Raw genomic sequence first — 21,851 nt, 5'->3', positions numbered from 1 at the left:
GAGGCAGCAGTTGTCAAAGTCTCCTTGTCTTGTGCCCTCACTTGTCCGTGCAGCATTGTCCTGGGCCTACAGTTGTCTGTGCAGCATTGTCCTGGGCCTACAGTTGTCTGTGCAGCATTGTCCGGGGCCTACAGTTGTCTGTGCAGCATTGTCATGGGCCTACAGTTGTCTGTGCAGCATTGTCCCAGGCCTACAGTTATCCGTGCAGCTTTGTCCTGGGCCTACAGTTGTCTGTGCAGCATTGTCCTGGGCCTACAGTTGTCCGTGCAGCATTGTCCTGGGCCTACAGTTGTCTGTGCAGCATTGTCCTGGGCCTACAGTTGTCTGTGCAGCATTGTCCTGGGCCTACAGTTGTCTGTGCAGCATTGTCCTGGGCCTACAGTTGTCTGTGCAGCATTGTCCTGGGCCTACAGTTGTCTGTGCAGCATTGTCCTGGGCCTACAGTTGTCTGTGCAGCATTGTCCTGGGCCTACAGTTGTCTGTGCAGCATTGTCCTGGGCCTACAGTTGTCTGTGCAGCATTGTCCTGGGCCTACAGTTGTCTGTGCAGCATTGTCCTGGGCCTACAGTTGTCTGTGCAGCATTGTCCTGGGCCTACAGTTGTCTGTGCAGCATTGTCCTGGGCCTACAGTTGTCTGTGCAGCATTGTCCTGGGCCTACAGTTGTCTGTGCAGCATTGTCCTGGGCCTACAGTTGTCTGTGCAGCATTGTCCTGGGCCTACAGTTATCCGTGCAGCTTTGTCCTGGGCCTACAGTTATCCGTGCAGCTTTGTCCTGGGCCTACAGTTGTCCTTGTGTTATTTAGTTGTGAACTGTCTGCTAACCCAAAGAACTGGCTATTGGGACAGTATTAGGAGGTTGCACAGTTTTGTTTAGTGTTATTATCGTTCTTTGTTCCATTGGTTGCACTGTTCTGTATGGATAGAACCTATTTACTAACCTACAGAAATGCAAATGTATGCGCAAAGATCCAGTATTGGTGTTAATTTCTCCAATCTGAAACTGATGACGTATTCTAAAGGATAGTCCGCAATAGCTCTGGAAAATCCTTTTAAAAATGAGTTGTCCGCAACTAGACAACCCCTACTTAATCAATTCTGGACCCCATAGAAAATTAAAAAGAATACTCTCTTCCCTTAGGGGCGCCGTTCCAGCGTTGTCTGCTCTCCTGTTCCCGGCGGGTGACATTTCGTTGTTGTATCACATGATCACAGCAGCCAATCAGCGGGTGCACTAAATATAAACTTTCATATGGTGGATTTTAAAAAGGAAAATAAAGGAAAAGCTGGACATTATTAACCTAGTGACAAGTCGTCTTTAAAGGTAAACTGTCAGCAGGTTTTTTGCAATGCAACCTGAAGACAGCAGGTGATAGCGGCTGAAAAAGTTTTCAGTGGTGTGTCACTTAGAAGGCTGTGTGCTGCTGTTTACTTACAATGAAGGTTTCATCACCTGGATATTATCACTGCCTGGACTACAGCTCACCTGCCTGCTAGATCAACCCCACCCCCTCCTCTAATAAGCATCTCACTATCAATAGAAAATGTACACAGAGAGCTGTGGTGTGGGCAGAGGCAGCTTTCTCGGCTCTGCTACATGCAACATCTAAAAACTGATTGTGTGACAATGGCTGCACCCAGTAAACCAAGTGACACATTGCTGGAATCAGGGTTTCTTCCTGGTTATAATGCTCGCTGTTGAGGTAGCAAAAACCTGCTGACAGATTCTCTTTAAGGGTTTGTCTGCTTTGAACATTGGCTATTTTTATAAAAGAAAATAAAAACAAAGGATGAACCTGGAGGAATTGTCCATTTTCCTTGCAGTGCTACCACTAGAGCAATGAAGCATTACACTGTTCCCATCAAACAACTTTCCAAGTAATGCATTAATATGAGAGGTCCTCCTGAGCTCGGGATAATTAGCATAACCATTTTCTGCCTGCCTATAATGGAGGAGAACCCTGATTGGACTGAATTTTCTAATGTGGCGCTTATAAACCAGACACTAACTCTGCCGCATATGGGATTGGATGTATACTACTAGTTGTACATCTGTGCTCAGCCTCCCTTGTGAGCACCTAGATTTTTAGGATTTTCTGATTTAAAAATATGGCAGGCTAATTATTGGACATAATAATCCTATTTTCCTATCGTGCTCAGGTCACAATCCTCCCTATACTCCCTAAAAGATTGTGGTGAAACGAGTGTTCTTAGGAATGCTTGTTTCACAATAATCTTGTAGTCTAAACAGCCTTGCGATCACCCACTGAATGAGTAGAACATTTGACCGTCGGGTGAAATGATCTTTTGGTTTTCACAAAAGATCATCGTTCTCGGCAGCACATCGTCCTATGTAAACCGAACAAGAACCGTGGCAGCCAATGCGCCCTGAATTATCTATTACAGATCCTCCAGTGCATGCCGTTAAGAGATCTTTGTCCGTGTATTAAACATTTACCAATCGGCGGTCGTTTAACACGGTTTCAGGTAATTTAAACCCACCTTTATTGAGGAGTAAAGGAAAAGCTTCAAGGATACAATCCAGTGTTGCTCATAAACTGATTTCCATATTGGTTCCCGCCCACGCTTACTGTGTGCAGGGAGCATACATTTGTATTTTTTTCCTTTTGTTTGTAAATAACCATTCTCGTTCAGAATTTGGAATCTTTTTGGTTTCACCACATTTAAAAGCCGTGAATACGACGGACTGGCCAGAGTCCATGTTGGGCAGTTAAACCCTTGATAAGTATGATTTGGTAATCTTTATGTATTTTTAATGCTCACATTTTCTAACAACTGCCAAATTTTTAAAATCTTTTCCCAAACATTTCTACAAAAAGCAGAATTTAATATTTAATGGGGTTGTCCACTACTAGGACAATGCATTCTTAAATGCAATGTTATGCCCTGATATAAAATAATAAAGCCTTTACTCCCCTTCCGTGCCGTCTCCATTTCCACGGTGTTGGCACTCATGGCCCCGGGGCTGTGATGCAGTGTCGTGAAGCCGGTGCCCAATCCGTGCTGGCGTCACTGTCTCCGTCTTCAGACAAATGGAACATAAAAAGGAAGTCTGGATTGAGCAGCAGCCCTGGCTTCATGTTCAGTTCATATGAAGGCGGAGACAGTGACGCCAGCGCTGATTGGGCCCCGGCATCACGTGTCACAACACCACATCACAGCCCGGGGAGAGCGAGTACCGACACCGCGGGAACAGCGCCAGCACGGGAGGGGAGTATAGGCTTTATTATTTTATCGGGACTGAACTTTTAGTTTAAGATGGGATTGTCCTAGTAGTGGACAACCCTTTAATATCTGGACTCCACCCAATCAGTCTGAACTTAAATTGGCAAAACCAAAACTATCAGTGATTTTGTCTTGCTGTGTGGTCTTGGATGCCCCGCACATGCAACATTTACTAAAATGCATGGCTCACCATAGTTCCAACCCTGGATATCGTCTAGATTATTTACAAAGTGGGTGAAAAATCCTAGAATTAAGATGAGCTTTTTCTCATTCTCCCCCAGCACCATGAGCTCTCGGCACTCGGCAAGTCCCGTTGTTTTCACTAGTGCCAGAAGTTCACCCAAAGAAGAGTCTCATTCTGCCACTTCCCCACAGCTTGCGCCTTCTTTCTCCTCTTCCTCCTCATCCCCTACTGGTCCTAGGACTTTCTACCCTCGCCAAGGTGCTACCAGCAAGTACCTGATTGGATGGAAAAAACCTGAAGGGACTATAAACTCTGTGGGCTTTATGGATTCAAGAAAGTAAGAGCCCTTTATGTTCTGCTCGTAAATGATATTAGCATATAATGTTCTAATGGCTTGGCGCGTGTTCTGAGGTTGTATCTACTGCAACGTACAGCATTGGGGAATCCGCTAGAAATCTTGTGCTTCTCTTGCGACTTTGTAGGGATTTCTTATTTCTGCATGTTTGTAGTCTAACAACTAAAGATCACACAGCGCTTTACACACATGACATAAGACAGATCAGGTTTCTTCCTAACAGGTCTCCATGCATGACTTTGTGGTGGCCATTACAAAACGTAGATGTCATTCTCCTTTCCCTGCTTTCCTCCATATCTTTCCTCATTCCTTGCGATGAATAATTCAATGTTCCACCATAAGCCAGTCTTTAATTTTTAAAGACCTCTTCCTGAACTGTTTCTGTTTCCTTCAATGAAAGAAGACATCAGATTGATTGTGTGGAGATGCCACCTACAAGGCTACGTGCATCAATAAGGGACCTACAGGCTTCTCCAAAGAGAGTGTCCACAGTCCACGAGGAACTTAAGAAGCTTATTGACATGGAGGGGCCACCTACCGGATCAGAGAAGCCTTTAAAGGTACTTAAGACTACATCAATGCTGCACATTAACTGGTGTTCTTTGGGTGGATGGACTGATGGGGAATGTAATGTGTCCAGTGATGGTGAAGACGTGTCGAATTTTTACATTGCATGGATTTCTTACACATAGACTGCTTAGTAATTCCTGCACATTCTCTGGCTAGAGCACTAGAAATGGTGTCTTCTCTCCTGCCCTGGACACATCAGATCGACATTCTCTGAAGGGAATAAAGAGGACGTCTTTGAATTATGCTAAAAGACGGGGAGTGGTCGACAAAATTGGGAGTGGATCCTACTGTCTTTCCTTTATCCGCACTTTTTTTTTATTGCTTTTTGAACGACTTCCAGGCCATAGACTAGACTATAAACATCTGCTGCGGGACTGGCGATTTGGCCATCAGACACAGCTAGACTCCCCATAGAGAGGGCAGAGAAGGGTTATTACCATCTCTGCTTTTCCTATTACTGTATACACATTACTGAACCGTAGAGGAAACATTGACAGCACTTCGTCCCAAAGCTCTGTCTGTTCTGCTATAAAGGCAGTCTACTTAGTTTTCCCCACTTTGATACCAGCCCCAGTTACAGGGGAAATCAAATATAAAAATTTTGAAATGCCTCTGAATGATCTTTTATGACATCACAAGGTGATGGAAAAATAAATAAGCTGCAAAGAAATAGATTTAAAAAAAAGCACAAAATCAGTATGCACTCTACCCATTAACCCCTTAATGTAATATGACACATAGGTACATCCTTGCAGAGGTTACTTTTGTGAAAAGGGCTCAGGAGCTGAGCTGTCCTCACATGCGTCTGATGCCGGCTACATTACATAGTTGACATCTGTGTTTAGCTTCAGCCGCTAGAGATGAGCTATATTGTCTGCTATTAACCATTTAAATGCAGCTGTCAGTCTCTCACAATGGCATTTAAATGGAATGCTGACTGGTGCGCACATATCAGCTTGACGTGATCAAAGAGCTCTAATGGTTTACCATCTCAGGTGGTGGCCTGTTGAAAGCCCCCATCTCTGTCATCTCGGGACTTTTAGGCCACAGGCTGAATAATAGGAGAACGAGATTTTTACCACATACTACAATATTGTGGAATTAAAGTGCATGGTATAAGCAATTAGACAATTGTAAATTCAAGTCTACTAAAGGAGCTAAAAAAAGAAATTAAGGAAACATTTTTTTAAAATATAAAAATATAGGCGATTTGAAAATGTTTTCTTTTCCTACTGAAAATAAGAAATTTTTTTTTTATTGCTTAATCTATAAAAGATCGGTCTATCAAAATATAAATGTAATTAATATTTTGTATTTTTTTTATAGTAAAACCATAACAAGAAACAAATAAAATGGCAGAATAGTTTTGTTTTTTTTGTTGTTGTGTGTGTTTTTTTTTTTTTGTTTGTTTTTTTGGGCCCCCAAAGCCACTAAACAACAAAGCAACTAAAAGAGGACTATAAATCCTCCAAAAAAGTGAAAACCAGCAGAAAAAAGGCAGTGAAGTTTACATGCCCAGGCCTCCAGACAAATGCACTCTCAGGATGCAGCATGACGTTAAGATGGCCCCAATGCCACCCTGATAAAATGCAAAAGCGATCAAAGTGTCGTATGTACCCCACATTAGTATCAATCAAAACGTCAGCTGCCAAGCAACAAACAAGCCCCTCATACAGTTCAATCGCCGTAAAAATAAAAATACTACAGGTCTTGAGCAATGAGGACACAAACTAAATTTTATGTATTTTTCTTTGTAATCTTCTGAATTTGTGTTTACCCTGTGCATAAAAATTTGGTGTCTCTGTATCATACTGACCTTGAGAAACATGTTTCAGAGTGATTTTTTTATGACATAATTAACTCCATAAGAACAAAACCAAAAATGATTGGAAAATTTCATTTTTATTTTTTTCTTTAAAAACATGTCACAATCTGTATTATGGGGAATCAGTCAGCAGGTTTTTGCTATGTAATCTGAGAGTAGCATGGTGCAGGGGCAGAGACCTTGATTTCAATTATGTCACTTGCTGGTCTCTAAGCTGTCATTTTGATGCCGTCACCAGTTTCTCTGCTGCAGATCTAGCTGTTCTTTCAATGCTGAGCCCTATACAACCGCCCAAATGACTGGTTGCTTTCTGTGTACATTCTGCATAGGCACAAAGCTGTCAATTGGTGGTAGAGTAAGGGTAAAGGCCTTTTACATTTAGCGATGCACCAGTGATCCCGACCACGATACGACCCGGTCAGGATCGCTGGTGCATTGCTAAATGGTCGCTAGTGAGCTGCCACACAGGCAGATCTCACAGCGATGCAGCAGCGGTACAGCGGTCGTTACTTACCTTTCAAACGCGGCGATGAAGACGTCCTCCCGCCCACGTCCACGCGTTGCTCGTCGGCGCCACAGGAAGCGCCCGACGAGAAATGGAGCTGGACGATCTCGTGCGATCAGCGATGGACAGCGGGGGAGCCGGTCGGAGGTAAGTATCACATGTAGCGATATCACTAGCGATATCACTATAACATCACAAAATCAGTGACGTTATAGCGATATTGCTAGCGATATCGCTATGTGTAAAACCCCCTTTACACAGAGCAAGTTGACTAGAAAACACAGGAAACCTAGTCCTGTACTGATAATCCCCTGCTGATAAAACACTCATTTTATTGAAACATGTCTCTGGAATTAGTCTCAGCCCCTACATCATGCTGTTCTGTTTCATAGTAAAAACCTGCTTTCAGATTCCTTTTAAAATATGGCAATTGGGGCTTTTTTTAGACTTTAACTTCCTATTGTTTCGGGAAACAGCACGTTTACAGCCACTATGGTCAGACCGCGATCGTAACGTTTTGTTTTGAAGTGTCTAATTAGCGTGTGCAAAGGTCATTGTGAGGGAAGGAGGAGCAGGCAAGCTGTGACATCATCTGTTGTGATTGGTGTTATCAGTTGTGTATAAAAGTGTTGCCTATTGGTGTAATCCTGCCTCTGCTGATAAGGAGTCTGCTGAAAACATAGTTAGCGAGGCCGAAAAAAGACATTTATCCATCCAGTTCAGCCTATATTCCATCAGAATAAATCCTCAGATCTACATCCTTCTAAAGAACCTAATAACTGTAAGATACAATATTGTTACGCTCCAGGAAGACATCCACGCCTCTCTTGAACCCCTCGACTGAGTTCGCCATCACCACCTCTTCAGGCAAGGAATTCCAGATTCTCACTGCCCTCACAGTAAAGAATCCTCTTCTATGTTGGTGGAAAAACCTTCTTTTTCCACATGCAGAGAATGCCCCCTTGTGACCTTCACCTTCCTTGGTATAAACAGATTCTCGGAGAGGTATTTGTATTGTCCCCCTTATAAACTTATATATGGTTATTAGATCGCCCCTCAGTCGTCATTTTACTAGACTAAATAATCCTAATTTTGCTAATCTCACTGGGTATTGTAGTTCCCCCATGCCCTTTATTTTGTTGCCCTCCTTTGTACCCGCTGTAGTTCCATTATTTCCTTCCTGAGCACTGGTGCCCAAAACTGTACACAGTACTCCATGTGCGGTCTAACCAGGGATTTGTACAGAGGCAGTATAATGCTCTCATCATGTGTGTCCAGACCTCTTTTAGTGCACCCCATGATCCTGTTTGCCTTGGCAGCCGCTGCCTGGCACTGGCTGCTCCAGATAAGTTTATCATTAACTAGGATCCCCAGGTCCTTCTCCATGTCAGATTTACCCAGTGGTTTCCCGTTCAGTGTGTAATGGTGATATTGATTTTTTTCTTCCCATGTGTATAACCTTACATTTATCATTGTTAAACCACATCTGCCACATTTCGGCTTACATTTATCATTGTTAAACCACATCTGCCACATTTCGGCCCAAGTTTGGAACTTATCCAGATCCATCTGTAGCAGAATACTATCTTCTCTTGTATTGACTGCTTTACATAGTTTTGTATCATCTGCAAATATCCATATTTTACTATGTAAACCTTCTACCAGATCGTTAATAAATATGTTGAAGAGAATAGGTCCCAACACCGACCCCCTGCGGCACCCCACTGGTCACAGCGACCCAGATAGAGAATATACCATTTATAACCACCCTCTGCTTTCTATCACTAAGCCAGTTACTTACCTATTTACACACATTTTCCCCCAGAACCATCATTCTCATTTTGTGTACCAACCTCTTGTGTGGCACGGTATCAAACGCTTTGGAAAAATCAAGATACACCACATCCAATGACTCACCTTGGTCCAGTCTATAGCTTACCTCTTCATAAAAACTGATTAGATTGGTTTGACATGAGTGATTCCTCATAAACCCATGCTGATATGGCGTGAAACAGTTATTCTCATTGAGATAATCCAGAATAACATCCCTCAGAAACCCTTCAAATATTTTACCAACAATAGAGGTTAGACTTTCTGGCTTTTAATTTCCAGGTTCACTTTTAGAACCCTTTTTGAATATTGGTATCATATCTGCTATGCGCCAGTCCGGTGGAACAGACCCTGTCGCTATAGAGTCCCTAAATATAAGAAATAATGGTTTGTCTATTACTTTACCTAGTTCTCTTAGTACTCGTGGGTGTATGCCATCCGGACCCGGAGATTTATCTATTTTAATCCTATTTAGCCGGTTTTGCAGCTCTTCTTGGGTTAGATTGGTGACCTTTAATATAGGGTTTTATTTGTCTCTTGGCATTTCACCTATCATTTTATCACCGTGGAGAAGGTGTTTAATACAGTGTGTCCGTAAAGTCATGGTGCACTTTTGACCAGTAACTGGAAAGCGGCAAAAAACAATAGAAATGTGAAATCTGCACCAAATAAAAGTAAAACACCAAATCTGCACCAAATAAAAATAAAACCTCTCCCAGTTTTATACCTATTCAGTGCAGTTCAATGTGGGCTCCATTTGTTGCCCTACATACATCCAAACAATTTGTACCCCGTAAAACAGACGTTTCTTTAATACCTTATGAACTGTAGTCTTGCTTAGGTGTAATTGTCCAGCACATTGCTGAGCAGCTGAAGAATTCTTTAAGTTCCCGCCCGCTCTCCATGACTTTTATGGACTTTGCTATTGTATACTTGTGTACTTTCCTGTGACTGGTCAAAAGTGCACCATGACTTTACGGACACACTGAATATTAGCTTTTTCCTCGTCATCTACAACCATTCTTTTCTTCACAATTTTTTAAGGGGCCTACACTTTCACTTATGATTCTTATGCTATTAATATAGTTGAAGAACAGTTTGGGATTAGTTTTACTCTCCTTAGCAATGTGCTTCTCTGTTTTCTTTTTGGCAGCTTTAGTTTTTTAGATAATGTATTTTTCTCCCTATAGTTTTTTAGAGCTTAAACGGTGGCATCCTGCTTTAGTAGTGTAAATGCTTTCTTTTTACTGTTAATTGCCCCTCTTACTTCTTTGTTTAGCCACATTGGGTTTTTCCTATTTCTTGTCCTTTTATTTCCACAAGGTATAACCCTCTTACAGTGCCTATTAAGGATGTTCTTAAACATTTCCCATTGTGGTCGCTATTTCCTAGATGCCCGACGACCTGCAGATTTGTTATTCTGTCAGGTTTATTAGATAGTATTAGGTCTAAAAGTGCTGCTCCTCTGGTTGGATTCGGCACCAATTGTGAAAGATAATTTTTCTTGGTTCTTGGCAGAAACCTGTTGCCTTTATGGGTTTCGCAGGGCTCTGTTTTCCATTTAATATCCGGGTAGTTAAAGTCTCCCATAACAAGGACCTCATTATGGGTTGCAGCTTCATCTATCTGCCTTAGTAGTAGACTTTCCATGATTTAGACCCCAATGAGAATTTTGTTTCTATTTTTCCCCTCCATGTATTTCGACCCATATGGACTCAACATCCTAATTTCCTTCGCTAATATCCTCCCTTAAAGTGGACTTTAGACAAGAATTTACGTAAAGGCAAACCCCTCCTCCTCACCGATTTTTGCGATCCTTTCTAAACAGACTGTAACCCTGTAAGTTAATTGCCCAGTCATAGCTTTCATCTAACCATGTCTCAGTTATTCCCACTATGTCATAGTTACCTGTAGATATTTCTGCTTCTAGTTCTTTCATCTTGTTTGTCAGGCTTCTGGCATTTGCGAGCATGCATTTTAGAGAATTTTGCTTTGTTCCAATCTCCTCCCTGGTGATTGTTTTAGAAATTTTCTTACCTCACTTCTGAGAAAGCGCTTCCTGAAAAGCAGGGTTTATGAGCCTAAAAAAGCCCCAGTGGTCAATGTAATTTTTGCAAGATTACTGAGCTATTATTATTATGATTTCAAAAAAGATATTTTCTCCTTTGCCTCACTGGGGGACACAGGACCATGGGTGTTATGCTGCTGCCACTAGGAGGCTGACACTAAGCAAATTTACAGAGAAATTCACTCCTCCACAGAATACACCCTCTGCTGACTCTATGTGGAACCAGTTCTTGCTTAGTGTCTTAGTGTCTGTAAGAGGCACTTGGGTCTGGCCATCAGACCCCAACGTTATTAATTTCAATTTTTAACTTTTCATTTTTGTTTTGATTTTTTTCAAACTGCATAAGGGGCGAATGGTCCTTTCTAGGTCCCGATCTCCTAAAATCATCAACAGGCGGGAACGCGGAGTGTCGTCTCCCCGTACCCCCTCCTGCACCATCTTAATGCCATGCCTGGGCTCACCTTAGGGGCGACGGGTCCCTTTCATGGGTCTGCTCTCCCCACACCGGCAACAAACGGGAACTTGGGGTGTCGCCCCCACGTACCCCCTCCTGGAGCCAGGCCTTCAGCTGGACAAAATGCCCTGCCCCCAAAGGATGACCCAGGGAATATGCAGAGGCTCCCTATGGCGTCCCTGAGGCCCCACTGCATCACCACTGTCAGAAAGTGGATGATAGAAGGAGGCAAATGGGCCCTCTCCACCTCCCTTTCAAAGGGATGGCGGATTAAGGGTGATCTGCGCAGCCAACACTTTCAGCTGTGGTGCTTACCCGTCTGCTGCATCTGGCCAGTAAGTAAGCGCAGCGTCCTTGGTCAGCAGGAGGATGCCTTCATTGGCGCAGGGATGGTCCTGGCCCCCAGCGGGATGGGTGTCCCATCTGCGGTGCTCTCGCCGCCGCAATTCTGGCCGGGATAGGCCTAGCTCCACCCATGTCTTAGGCTAGTTTCACACTAGCGTTTTGGAGCGCAGCGACGGCCTGCGCACGGCCGCCGCTAAGCCCCGCCCCTGCCGCGCCCCGCCGGTAGCTCCGCCCACCGGCACATGACGCTGCATGCGCCCTGCGTCCCCTATCTTTATCACAGGGGGGCAGGCCGTGCGCAGTATGCGTTTGGCGGCGCATGCATCCTTTTGACGGTGCGCTGACCTGCGCCAAACGCAACCTGCTGCATTTTGGTTGCGTCGGCGCACCGTCAAAAAGGCGCATGCGCCGCCAAACGCATACTGCGCACGGCCTGCGCCCCCTGTGATAAAGATAGGGGACGCAGGGCGCATGCAGCGTCATGCGCCGGTGGGCGGAGCTACCGGCGGGGGGCGGCAGGGGGCAGGGCTTAGCGGCGGCCGTGCGCAGGCCGTCGCTGCGCTCCAAAACGCTAGTGTGAAACTAGCCTTAGGCGCTTCTCACTCTGAACGAGAAGCGCTGCGACCACATCCCTGCTCTCTGGCCTGACTCCACCCACACTCCTCACGAGAAGCGCCAACTTATTCTTGGGCTATCACTTCCTCCTTCACCGCACTATCACCGCCGATGTGACTATAGGCCGTGGACGACCTTATACACCTCAGGACGGACTACTAACTCTGGGGGCACGGACACAACACATGGGTAAGCTGGAAACAGCGCTTAACCCCTTCCTTGCAGTAGCCTCTAAGCAGCATTTACAGGCCAATATTTCTCAATCAAAGGCATATAAAAAGGCTAATAAGACACACACAGTGGTGTATGCCTCATGTACCACATGTAAAGCCCCACTACTACGGAGACACCGTACTTTAATCTGTGCGGCCTGCGACCCTTCATGTGCACTGGAGCCCTCTGGTAATGCCGACCCTATTGGACCTAGCCCACCTGAGTGGGCCACGTCTCTGACACAGTCCATGGCTTCCCTAGCTAAAGCTATAGAATCCTTCGTGATTCCTCCTCAAGCCAGGGCATCAGATTGCCTTGTGTAGAAAGCCCTTCAGCCATGCAAGAGTCTAACTCAGACAGGGACTGGACAGCAGCAGAAGACGTGCAATCCTCTAGGAAGCATCCCCATAGCTCGTCCCCCAGGTATTCTGGTGCCTCAGTGTCAACAATCTCCATTTCCCAATCCCCCTCACCAGGGGTTTGCAGCGAACACGACTCCGAATATGAGTCAGATGTGGCCGGAGACCCGGACTCGCAAGATTACCAGGAGTCTCTAGATTCTCTCATTGAAGCGGTCAATAAGGCTCCGAGAGTAGAAGAAGAGCCCGGGACTATTCCGGATGACACTGTGTGCTTTAAAAGGACCAAATGTCCTCACAGGGTTTTTGCTAACCACCCTGAGTTTATGGACATTGTTCAGAGACTTAGAAGTCGCCCAGATAAGCGATTCACAGGGCAAAAGCCGCTAGAAGCTCGGTACCCCTTTGCCCCTACTTTAAGAAACTAGACCAAATTATCTATGATGCTACTGGAGGGAAAAGTAAATTCCTCCCTCAGCAAAGACCAAGTTGGCCTTTTCGAAGCCAACACCAGGTTCGCTTCCGGCCATTTCGCAGCACCGCAAGCTGGTCCTCCGGAACCGCTTTCTTTAGCTCGGCCCGTCCCCCGCGTAGGGATAGGGATCCTCAACCCTCATACAAGCCCTCTCATTCCTGGAATAGCAGACCCTCACGGTCTGGACCCAAGGGTACCACATCCCGCAAGTTCTCTGCTCAATGACTCATTGCGGTATCCGGAGGACACAGACAGGGTAGAAGGCCGTCTACTCTTGTTTTGTTAAGTCTGGCTGACGGTCGTTTCACGACCAATGGGTCAGAGGTCTGGTGTCCTTCGGATACAAAATAGAATTTGCGTCTCCCCCCCTCAACACGCGTCTTCCAAAGATGGAGGCACATGCAGCCCCATTTTATCAGGCCATATATGCACTCCACAAGGGCGGAGTCATCGTCCCGGGCATTGCTCTAGAATCACTGCGTTGAGAAACATGTGATGGTGTCTCCGCAGTGTTGGATGTTGAGCTCCATGAGTTCATTCATCCTCATTTTTCACAGTCTTCTACTAGGCATTGCTCCTACTGGCCAGTTTCCTACTCCACACTGATGAGGGGCAATACCCCGAAACAGCGGTCTGTGGATGGATACCATGTTTTGGCATAGGTGGTTTCCTTCATTGGAGACTGCCCTTCCCGTGGTTGTTCCTTCCTGGGGAAAGACCTGGCCAGTCATTGCTTGCGTTGAGAAACATTTGATGGTGTCTCCGCGGCTTGTGTTTTGCATGTTTTTATGGTCCCACACACAGAAAGATTCAATGGGTGTTCCTCGAACCTGTCCTTGGTTCCAAAAAAGGACGGAACCATGCCTCGCATTCTGGACCTAAAACTATTGAACAGGTTTGTCAAGGGTCGTCATTTCAGAATTGAGTCTCTACATTCAGTCATCACCTCGCTGGAGAAAGGGGAATACTTCACATCTGTCGACATCAAGGACGCATATCTTCACATTTCGATCTTTTCAGGCCACCAAAGATTTCTACGCTTCGCTGTCGGCGACGACCACTTTCAGTTCACTTCCTTGCCCTTCGGTCTCGCCACCGCCCCCCAGAGTGTTCACCAAGGTCATGGCAGCCATCATGTCTATTCTGCACTCTTGGGGCATGGTGATTTTGCCCTACCTAGACAATTTCCTCATCAAGGGATCGTCCCTTCGGGCTTGTGCAGAGTGTGTCAACATCACTGTGGACACTCCTTTGGGTTGGCTGGTAAACCTAAGCAAGTCCTCCCCAGCACCATCCCAACGAATCTCCTTTTTTGGGATGATCCAGGACACTTACTGAGGGTTGGTGATTCTCCCTCCAGAAAAGGTCTCTGCACTGATCCAGGGGGCCCGGAAGCTTTCTCTTGCCCACCCCCACTCCCTGCGGCTCGACATGCAGGTCCTGGGGAAAATGGTGGCGACAATCGAGGCAGTACCTTTCGCTCAACTACATCTCCGTCCTCTGCAGCAGGCATCAGCTTGGGACAGAAATCCGTCCTCTCTGGACCGCCGGTTTCGCCTATCCCACCAGACGTCCTCATTGAGACAGGGAAGGTCTTTTCTTCCAGTCTACTGGCTGGTGGTGACCACCGACGCCAATCTTCTAAGTTGGGGAGCGATCTTCCGTCACCACATGGCTGATCCATTCAGGAATCGCGTCTCCCAATCAACATTCTCGAGATTCAGGCAATCAGGCTAGCCCTTCGGCAGTTCCTTCAACTTCTAGCAGGTCACCCCTTTTGGATTTAGTCGGACAACGCCACGGCGGTGGCGGACATCAACAGTCGGGGGCACACAAAGCAGGAGGGCGATGCTCGAGGAAGCACACATTCTGAGATGGGCTGTGACAAACCATTAAATCATCTCTGCAGTTCATATTCCGGGAGTAGAGAATTGGGCGGCAGATTTCCTCAGCCGTCAGGGTCTGGCATCGGGAGAGTGGTCCCTTCATGCGGAAGTTTTTCTGCATATTTGCCAGCGCTGGGGAACACCGGATGTAGACCTCATGGCCTCCAGACTAAATGCCAAAGTTCCAGCATTCGTAGCTTGGTCCCGCGACCCATTAGCCATCGCGTTGGATGCACTGGTGCTCCCGTAGCATTAGTTTCGCCTCTCTTAAGTTTTTCCGCAACTTCCGCTAATTCCAACGGTCATCCAGAAGATCAAGGCGGAAGGAATCCCGGTGATTGTCGTCGCCCCAGACTGGCCACACCAAGTGTGGTATGCGGAACTAGTGCAACTGGTCACCAACGTTCCCTGGCGGTTACTGGACAGCCCAGACCTTCTATCTCGGGGGCCAATTTACCACCAGAGCTCAAAAGCTCTGAGTTTAACAGCCTGACCATTGAATCCTGGATTCTAGCCCAGACCGGGCTCACAACAAGTAGCTTCCACCATGATTAATGCAAGGAAACCTACATCCATGCGTATTTACCATCGCATCTGGAAGGCCTTATTCTATTGGTGCAGAACCCATGGATGTTCCCCACTTGTGTTTTCTATCCCTTCCATTTTGGAGTTTCTCCAAACAGGGCTAGACTCTGGCCTGGCACTGTCTTCTCTCAAATGTCAAATTCCGGCCTTATCCGTCCTGTTTCAGTGAAGGATAGCTTCTAAATCGCAGGTTAAGACCTTCATACAGGGAGTGTCGCATCTTGTTCCCTCCTACAAGATGCTACTGGAGCCTTGGGACCTTAATTTGGTCCTAGGTGACTTGCAAGAAGCCCCCTTCGAACCTCTGCAGGACGCAACACTTGCCCTTCTTTCTTGGAAGGTTGCTTTTCTTGTGGTGGTAACATCCATCAGGCGGGTCTTGAATTGTCGTCTTGTCTTGCAAGCCTCCATTTCTAGTTTTCCACCAGGACAAGGTGGTGTTGAGGATGTCTCTGTCCTTCTTACCTAAGGTCGTCTCTTCTTTTCATCTGAATGAGGACATAGTTTTGCCCTCCTTCTGCCCAGCGCCGGTCCATCGTACCGAGAAAGCTCTCCACACTTTGGATTTGGTTAGGGCACTCAGGAAATATATTTCCCAAATGGCGTTTTTCCGCAAATCAGATTCCCTCTTTGTGCTTCCGGAGGGACACAGAAAGGGTCTACCTGCTTCTAAAGCTACAATGGCCAGGTGGATCCGCTCAGTGATCCAAGAGGCTTACCGTGATAGAGGTCAGCCTATCCCTGTGGGGATTAAGGCACACTCCTCAATCAGTGGGGGCTTCTTGGGCTATTCGGCATCAGGCATTGGCACAGCAAGTTTGCAAGGCTGCTACTTGGTCCAGCTTACACACGTTTGTTAAGCATTACAACATTCATTCTCAAGCTTCCGCAGATGCGGCCCTTGGCAGATGGATTCTGCAATCGGCAGTATCACATCTGTAGGGCAGATCTAACCTGTTGGTACACGAGGTTTCAGGTGTCCTGCTGTTTCCCACACATGGACTGTTTTAGGACGCCCATGGTCCTGTGCCCCCCAATGAGGCAAAGGAGAAACGGGGATTTTTTGTGTGTACTCACCGTAAAATCCTTTACTCAGAGCCACTCATTGGGGGACACAGCACCCACCCTTTTAGCCTGTTGGCTTGTGGTGGTTCTTTGGTTTTGACATATTGTGTTTTTTGTTTGGTAATTACTAGCTCCTACTGCTTTGCCACCAAACTGGTTCAACATAAAGCCAGCAGAGGGTGTATATTGCCGAGGAGTAGTTAATTTCTTTATATAATTGCTTAGTGTCCTAGTGGCATCAGCATAACACCCATGGTCCTGTGTCCCCCAATGAGTGGCTCGGAGAAAAGGATTTTACGGTGAGTACACACAAAAATCCCTGTTTGGTTTTTTTTCATATTACAATCTAAAAGAAATTCGGATTAAAATAGGCCATTTTCTGATGATCTACAGTATTCCCCTTAAGGACACAGAGGACACACAAGGTTTGGAAATAATTTTTTTATCACCAAACCTCCTTTAAAAAGCTCTCTTGCAAGAAAAATTAGAATTTATCCCATTTCAGTGAATTTCAGAATGGTGTCCAGGACTAAAGCCACAACAGATTTTTCAGTATTTGTAATCGCAGTAAGTGCGCAAGGCACCGTACAAGAAAATAATCCCCCATGGAGCTCTGAGCACTTTATAAAGGTTCATCCAGGGCACACAGTTTCCATGACAACTGTGCACTATATTCTCGTCTCTTATTTTATTTTTTATTTTTTTTTAAAGCCAAAAAATGTGTTACAATATAGCAGGTTTTATCAGGATGTCAGTGCTCGCTTCCCATAGTGAGCTGATTTTTAATTTTGTTTTGCTTGGCTTTACAAGAGTGTCTAAACCTGGTGCTATTCGTTACAGTATAGCTTGGGCTTCGTTTTGCCGCGGCCCTCTTTGCGGCTTGCTCGCTGTCTCCCCATCTAATTCTTTTGACACAATTCTCAGAAGATGGCCCGTTGGGTACTTCCCTGTCATGTTTCATTTTAGCTTTTTCGGCTGAAGGATTTCCTAAACATGTCTAGCAGTAAACAGAATGTAACGTGTTACTGAGCAAACACGGAACATTCCGAAAATGTTCTGGAAATTAAAGCCACTTTCCAGGCGCCCCTTGTTAACTCATCAAATTTGTGTCAATTACCGGATAATCTTTTTCTTACTGGTGGTTTAGCAGTCTGTAATGGATAATCATTCTGTCCTTATTCTCTTGGTGCACTGCACTACTGATGATGGGCTTCTGTTTGTGCACTGCAATACTGATGATGGGCTTGTGTTTGTGCACTGCAGCCAATCGGAATATGCAGGCAGGGAACTATAGTAAGAGAGGCGGAGGGTCTCAGATTGCCTTAATGCCCTATACACATTGGATGGCGGTCAGTATCGACAGGTTTGGGTGACACTGAACAGTGTATGTGGCCGCCAGCCGACTGATGGTCAGGGGAAATGTTCATTGTTTCTGTCCTATTTCGGACTGCTGATCGCATTGTCCTCTCTGAGATAAGTCGCTGGCTGACGCGTCAGTTGATGGCTTTCTCATGGAGAACACAGGAGCCGAATGAGCGCTCTAATTTGTACGGCTGGTTTTAGACTCCCTGTGGTCACTTAGCAAATGTAGACCTGATAAAAGGTAAAAATTAGTGATGTAAATGTTCCATCCCAGAAATGAATAGTGAGGCTATGTACCCACGTATGCAGAAAATTCTTGACTGAAAACCGGACTCCTTCCCAGAAAACGCGTGATTTTTTATGCGTCTTTTTTCGGAGCATCCTGTCTCATAGACCAGTGGTCCCCAACCTTTTTTGCACCAGGGACCGGATTCAAGCAAGACCATTCTTCCATGGCCCGGCAGGGCGGGGATGGAGGTGTGGCAGGGGTGGGGCTTTGGTCATAAGGGGGCGGGGCTATGGACACGGTTGTAGTGTAGCAGTGCATACTTATAATTAAATAACATTTATAATGTGACTCAACTCACCATAGGTTTTGAATAAGTGCCCCATCACTCCCTTCACCCCATCACTCCCTTCTCCCCATCATTGCCTTCACCCCATCACTCCCTTCTCCCCATCATTGCCTTCACCCCATCACTGCCATCTCTCCATCATTGCCTTCACCCCATCACTGCCATCTCTCCATCATTGCCTTCACCCCATCACTCCCCTCTCCCCATCATTGCCTTCACCCCATCACTGCCATCTCTTCATCATTGCCTTCACCCCATCACTCCCCTCTCCCTATCATTGCCTTCAGCCCATCACTCCCCTCTCCCCATCATTGCCTTCACCCCATCACTGCCGTCTCTCCATCACTCCCCTCATGGCCTTCTCCTCATGTCCCCATCTCCTCCACGGCCAGGCTACACAAACACAGACCAACACACACACATACATGTACACACACAGACAGACATACACACACACACACACACACACACACACACAGACATACACACAGACACCACCTCTCTCCTCTCACCTGCCCGCCGCCCGCGCTTCCTCGCTCTGACACAGCAGCGGCCGCGCTCCTCTCTGTGTCAGTCAGAGACGGGAAGCGCGGGCGGCGGGCAGGAAGCTGGACGGTTCCTTGCAGCTCCGCTCCTGCTATTCCCTCTTGCAGGCAGCGGAGCTGCTTGGATCGCTCCCTGGCCGCCGCTAAGAACTGCTGCGCGCCGCCCCATCCCCCGCTATGCCACTGACCGCCCCTGGCTCCCCTTGTGTCCTCGGACGGGCAAGGGCACTGCAGCGGCCCGGTGCTGGGCCGCGGACCGGCGGTTGGGGACCCCTGTCATAGACAATAGTTAGAAATGCGGATTTTTCCGCGAAATTAATGAGTACGCTGCGTTTTTTACCGCGATGCGTTTTTTTCGTGGAAAAAAAACGCATCAATATGCACAAAAAGTGCAGAATTCATTAAAATGAATGGGATGCTTCTTTTAAGCGGTTTTGCCGGTAAAAACGCGAAAAAAACCGCTTACGTGGGTGCACAGCCTGAAGGTGACAGTGAAAAGTTGCTTCTCTTATTAGCTAGGAATACATGTTTTGTTTTTTCCCCAGTAATCCGAATTCTTGGAAACCAAGATGGTTTGTTCATTAATCTGCATATGATATAGGCTGCACAGCTCATCATTCAGTGTTTCATAATAAATTCAAAGATGCAAGATAAATAGAGGAACCACACAATGGCTAAATGACTAATACAGATTCCTGAAATTACAATGAATAAGGCATGCAAGAGGAGATAAAGACATTGAAGGAAGCAAACGATGTGCAATGTATCAGAAAATATTAGCAGCTAACAGGATAAGATGGCAAAAGACGTACAGTGTAGCAAAGATATCATTTACAGCAAGGTACTGAACAATAAATGTACATGATATTCAGCCTAGAGATGAGAGCAGACTTTCCTGCAGCTTATCTTGAAGTTTCATTTTGGACTCCTCTATTCTTTGTGTAACTCAAACTCTTATACCCCACTCCTAGCCCCCTGATGTCTCTGGGCAGAAAGCTAAGAGGAGATAAATCTTTCTAGACCCAATAAACAATATTGAGTATTGTGCATGTCCTTAGGCCTGTTTCACAAATCAGTTTTTTACGTCAGTTAAAATCCACTAAAATGGCGGATAACGGATTCGTTCATGTACTGACCACGTTTGGCACCGGACCGTTGTTTTAACGAATCCGGCGAAGGAAGAATTTTAAAGGAACCGCTACCGGCGGGAGGGGGGAGGAGAGAGAGAATGAATTTTTTTGAGACGCCAGAACTGATTTTAGGGTTAAATTTCAGACACAGGCATTTCTCCCGGGCATGTGCAATAGAAAATGCAGATCCGGCCGGGGAAAAAAACATTTCATTGTCCGTCCTGTCCGCTCAGCGGATGGCAAAATCTTGGCGGATCCGTAAAAAACCGGATCGAACGGATGACCATCCGTCAAGATCTGCCGTTAATACAAGTCAATGGTTAAAAAAACGGATCCGCCAAGAAAAATGGCGGATCCGTTTTTTTTTCTAAATGGCGGATTTTGACTGAAGGGGAAAAACGGATGGGTGAAACAGGCCTTAGCAGTCATCTAAGGGTATGTGCACACGCTGCGGATTCTGCTGCGTTTCTGCAGCATTTTTGGCTCTGCAGAAACGCAGCAGATTTTGCTGCGTTGTACAGTACCTTTATTTCCTATGGAAATAAAAAAAAGCTGTGCACATGCTGCGTTTTTTTCCGCGCGGTTTTGCTGCGGTTTACAATCCGCAGCATGTCAATTATTTGGTGCAGAAACGCTGCGGTTTTACACCTCATCCATTATGAGGTGTAAAACCGCAGGGCAAAACCGCAGAAAAAACGCAGATAATCCGCAGAAAAACCGCAGCACTTTGTCCTGCGGATTTCCTGCGGTTTTCTCTACAAAATCCGCAGAGACTAAAAACTACGTGTGCACATACCCTTAGAGTGTGGTCTGGTACTTGGCAGTGCTGCTAGCTCCACTTTCTAAAGCTAAATCCAAGCTGATAATAACATTACTAAAGGGGTAGAATCCAACTGAACCATTAAATTAACCCTTTTCAATAAACAATTAAGGTATTGGAAGTTTTTACACAAAAAAATGAATTTTACTTTCAAAATTAAGTAAGGGGATCCCTAGTCTGTGGACAAACTAGCCACTCTTGAATGAAAGCAAAAAGGTAAAGTTGTTTTCACATAAACATTTGCCCTTATGGCTCAAACCACAAGTTAAAGGGATTGTCCAGTCTGTGACTGCAGACTTGTCAATCTTCACATCGTGCGCAATGTGAGGATTCTCCGGTGCCAGAAGTTTGCAGTTATGATATGTATACTTCTGGCCACATTACAACTAAACTTTCGGCCTCCCTTAATACACTTGCGTTGAGTGAGGCTGCGCACGTCTAGTCAGCACTTGATCGCATGTATGCAAATCACATAGTTGCAGTCAGGAGCCCATCGCTCCCAGTAAGGCCAGACAACCCTTTAATGCTTGATGTGTCATAGGACATATACTACTCCTGACCGACTGACCCCAAACTTCTAATGGTTGGTTCCCTACATTTGACGGACGAAATAACTCTGGATGCACCAGAAAATCTCCCTGCCTAATCTGCTTCAAATTTAGTATGTGAACGTTGCCCTGTAGTTGCAGTAGTGAAACAGTTAATATCTAGTTTCCTCTTGCAAAAGTAGGGAAACCCTTAAATGACAAGACAAGTTGCCATTTATATAAAATATTACATTTAGAAGTAAAATGCATAAAAAAAACTAGGAATTAGCTGGCACTCTACTGTCTTCCTATTA

General features: G+C 45.8%; 1 protein-coding gene across 7 annotated transcripts in view; it reads left to right on the top strand.

The window, feature by feature from the left end:
- SIPA1L1 (signal induced proliferation associated 1 like 1) overlaps positions 1-21,851 on the top strand; it is a 314,165-nt gene that overhangs the window by 265,456 nt on the left and 26,858 nt on the right. For 4 of the 7 annotated variants that reach the window (XM_073552715.1, XM_073552712.1, XM_073552716.1 and 1 more), the window contains 2 exons: positions 3,526-3,765; positions 4,184-4,343. In XM_073552715.1, coding sequence (XP_073408816.1) covers positions 3,526-3,765; positions 4,184-4,343 — 400 coding nt within the window. The remainder of the gene's footprint in view (positions 1-3,525; positions 3,766-4,183; positions 4,344-21,851) is intronic. The other 3 variants (XM_073552714.1, XM_073552718.1, XM_073552717.1) reach the window with 3 other exon arrangements.

Source organism: Dendrobates tinctorius, unplaced genomic scaffold (genome assembly GCF_039654945.1).
Source record: "Dendrobates tinctorius isolate UK_male_01 unplaced genomic scaffold, ASM3965494v1 ptg000194l, whole genome shotgun sequence".
NCBI lineage: Eukaryota > Metazoa > Chordata > Amphibia > Anura > Dendrobatidae > Dendrobates > Dendrobates tinctorius.
This window is presented reverse-complemented; position numbering and strand designations above follow the sequence as displayed.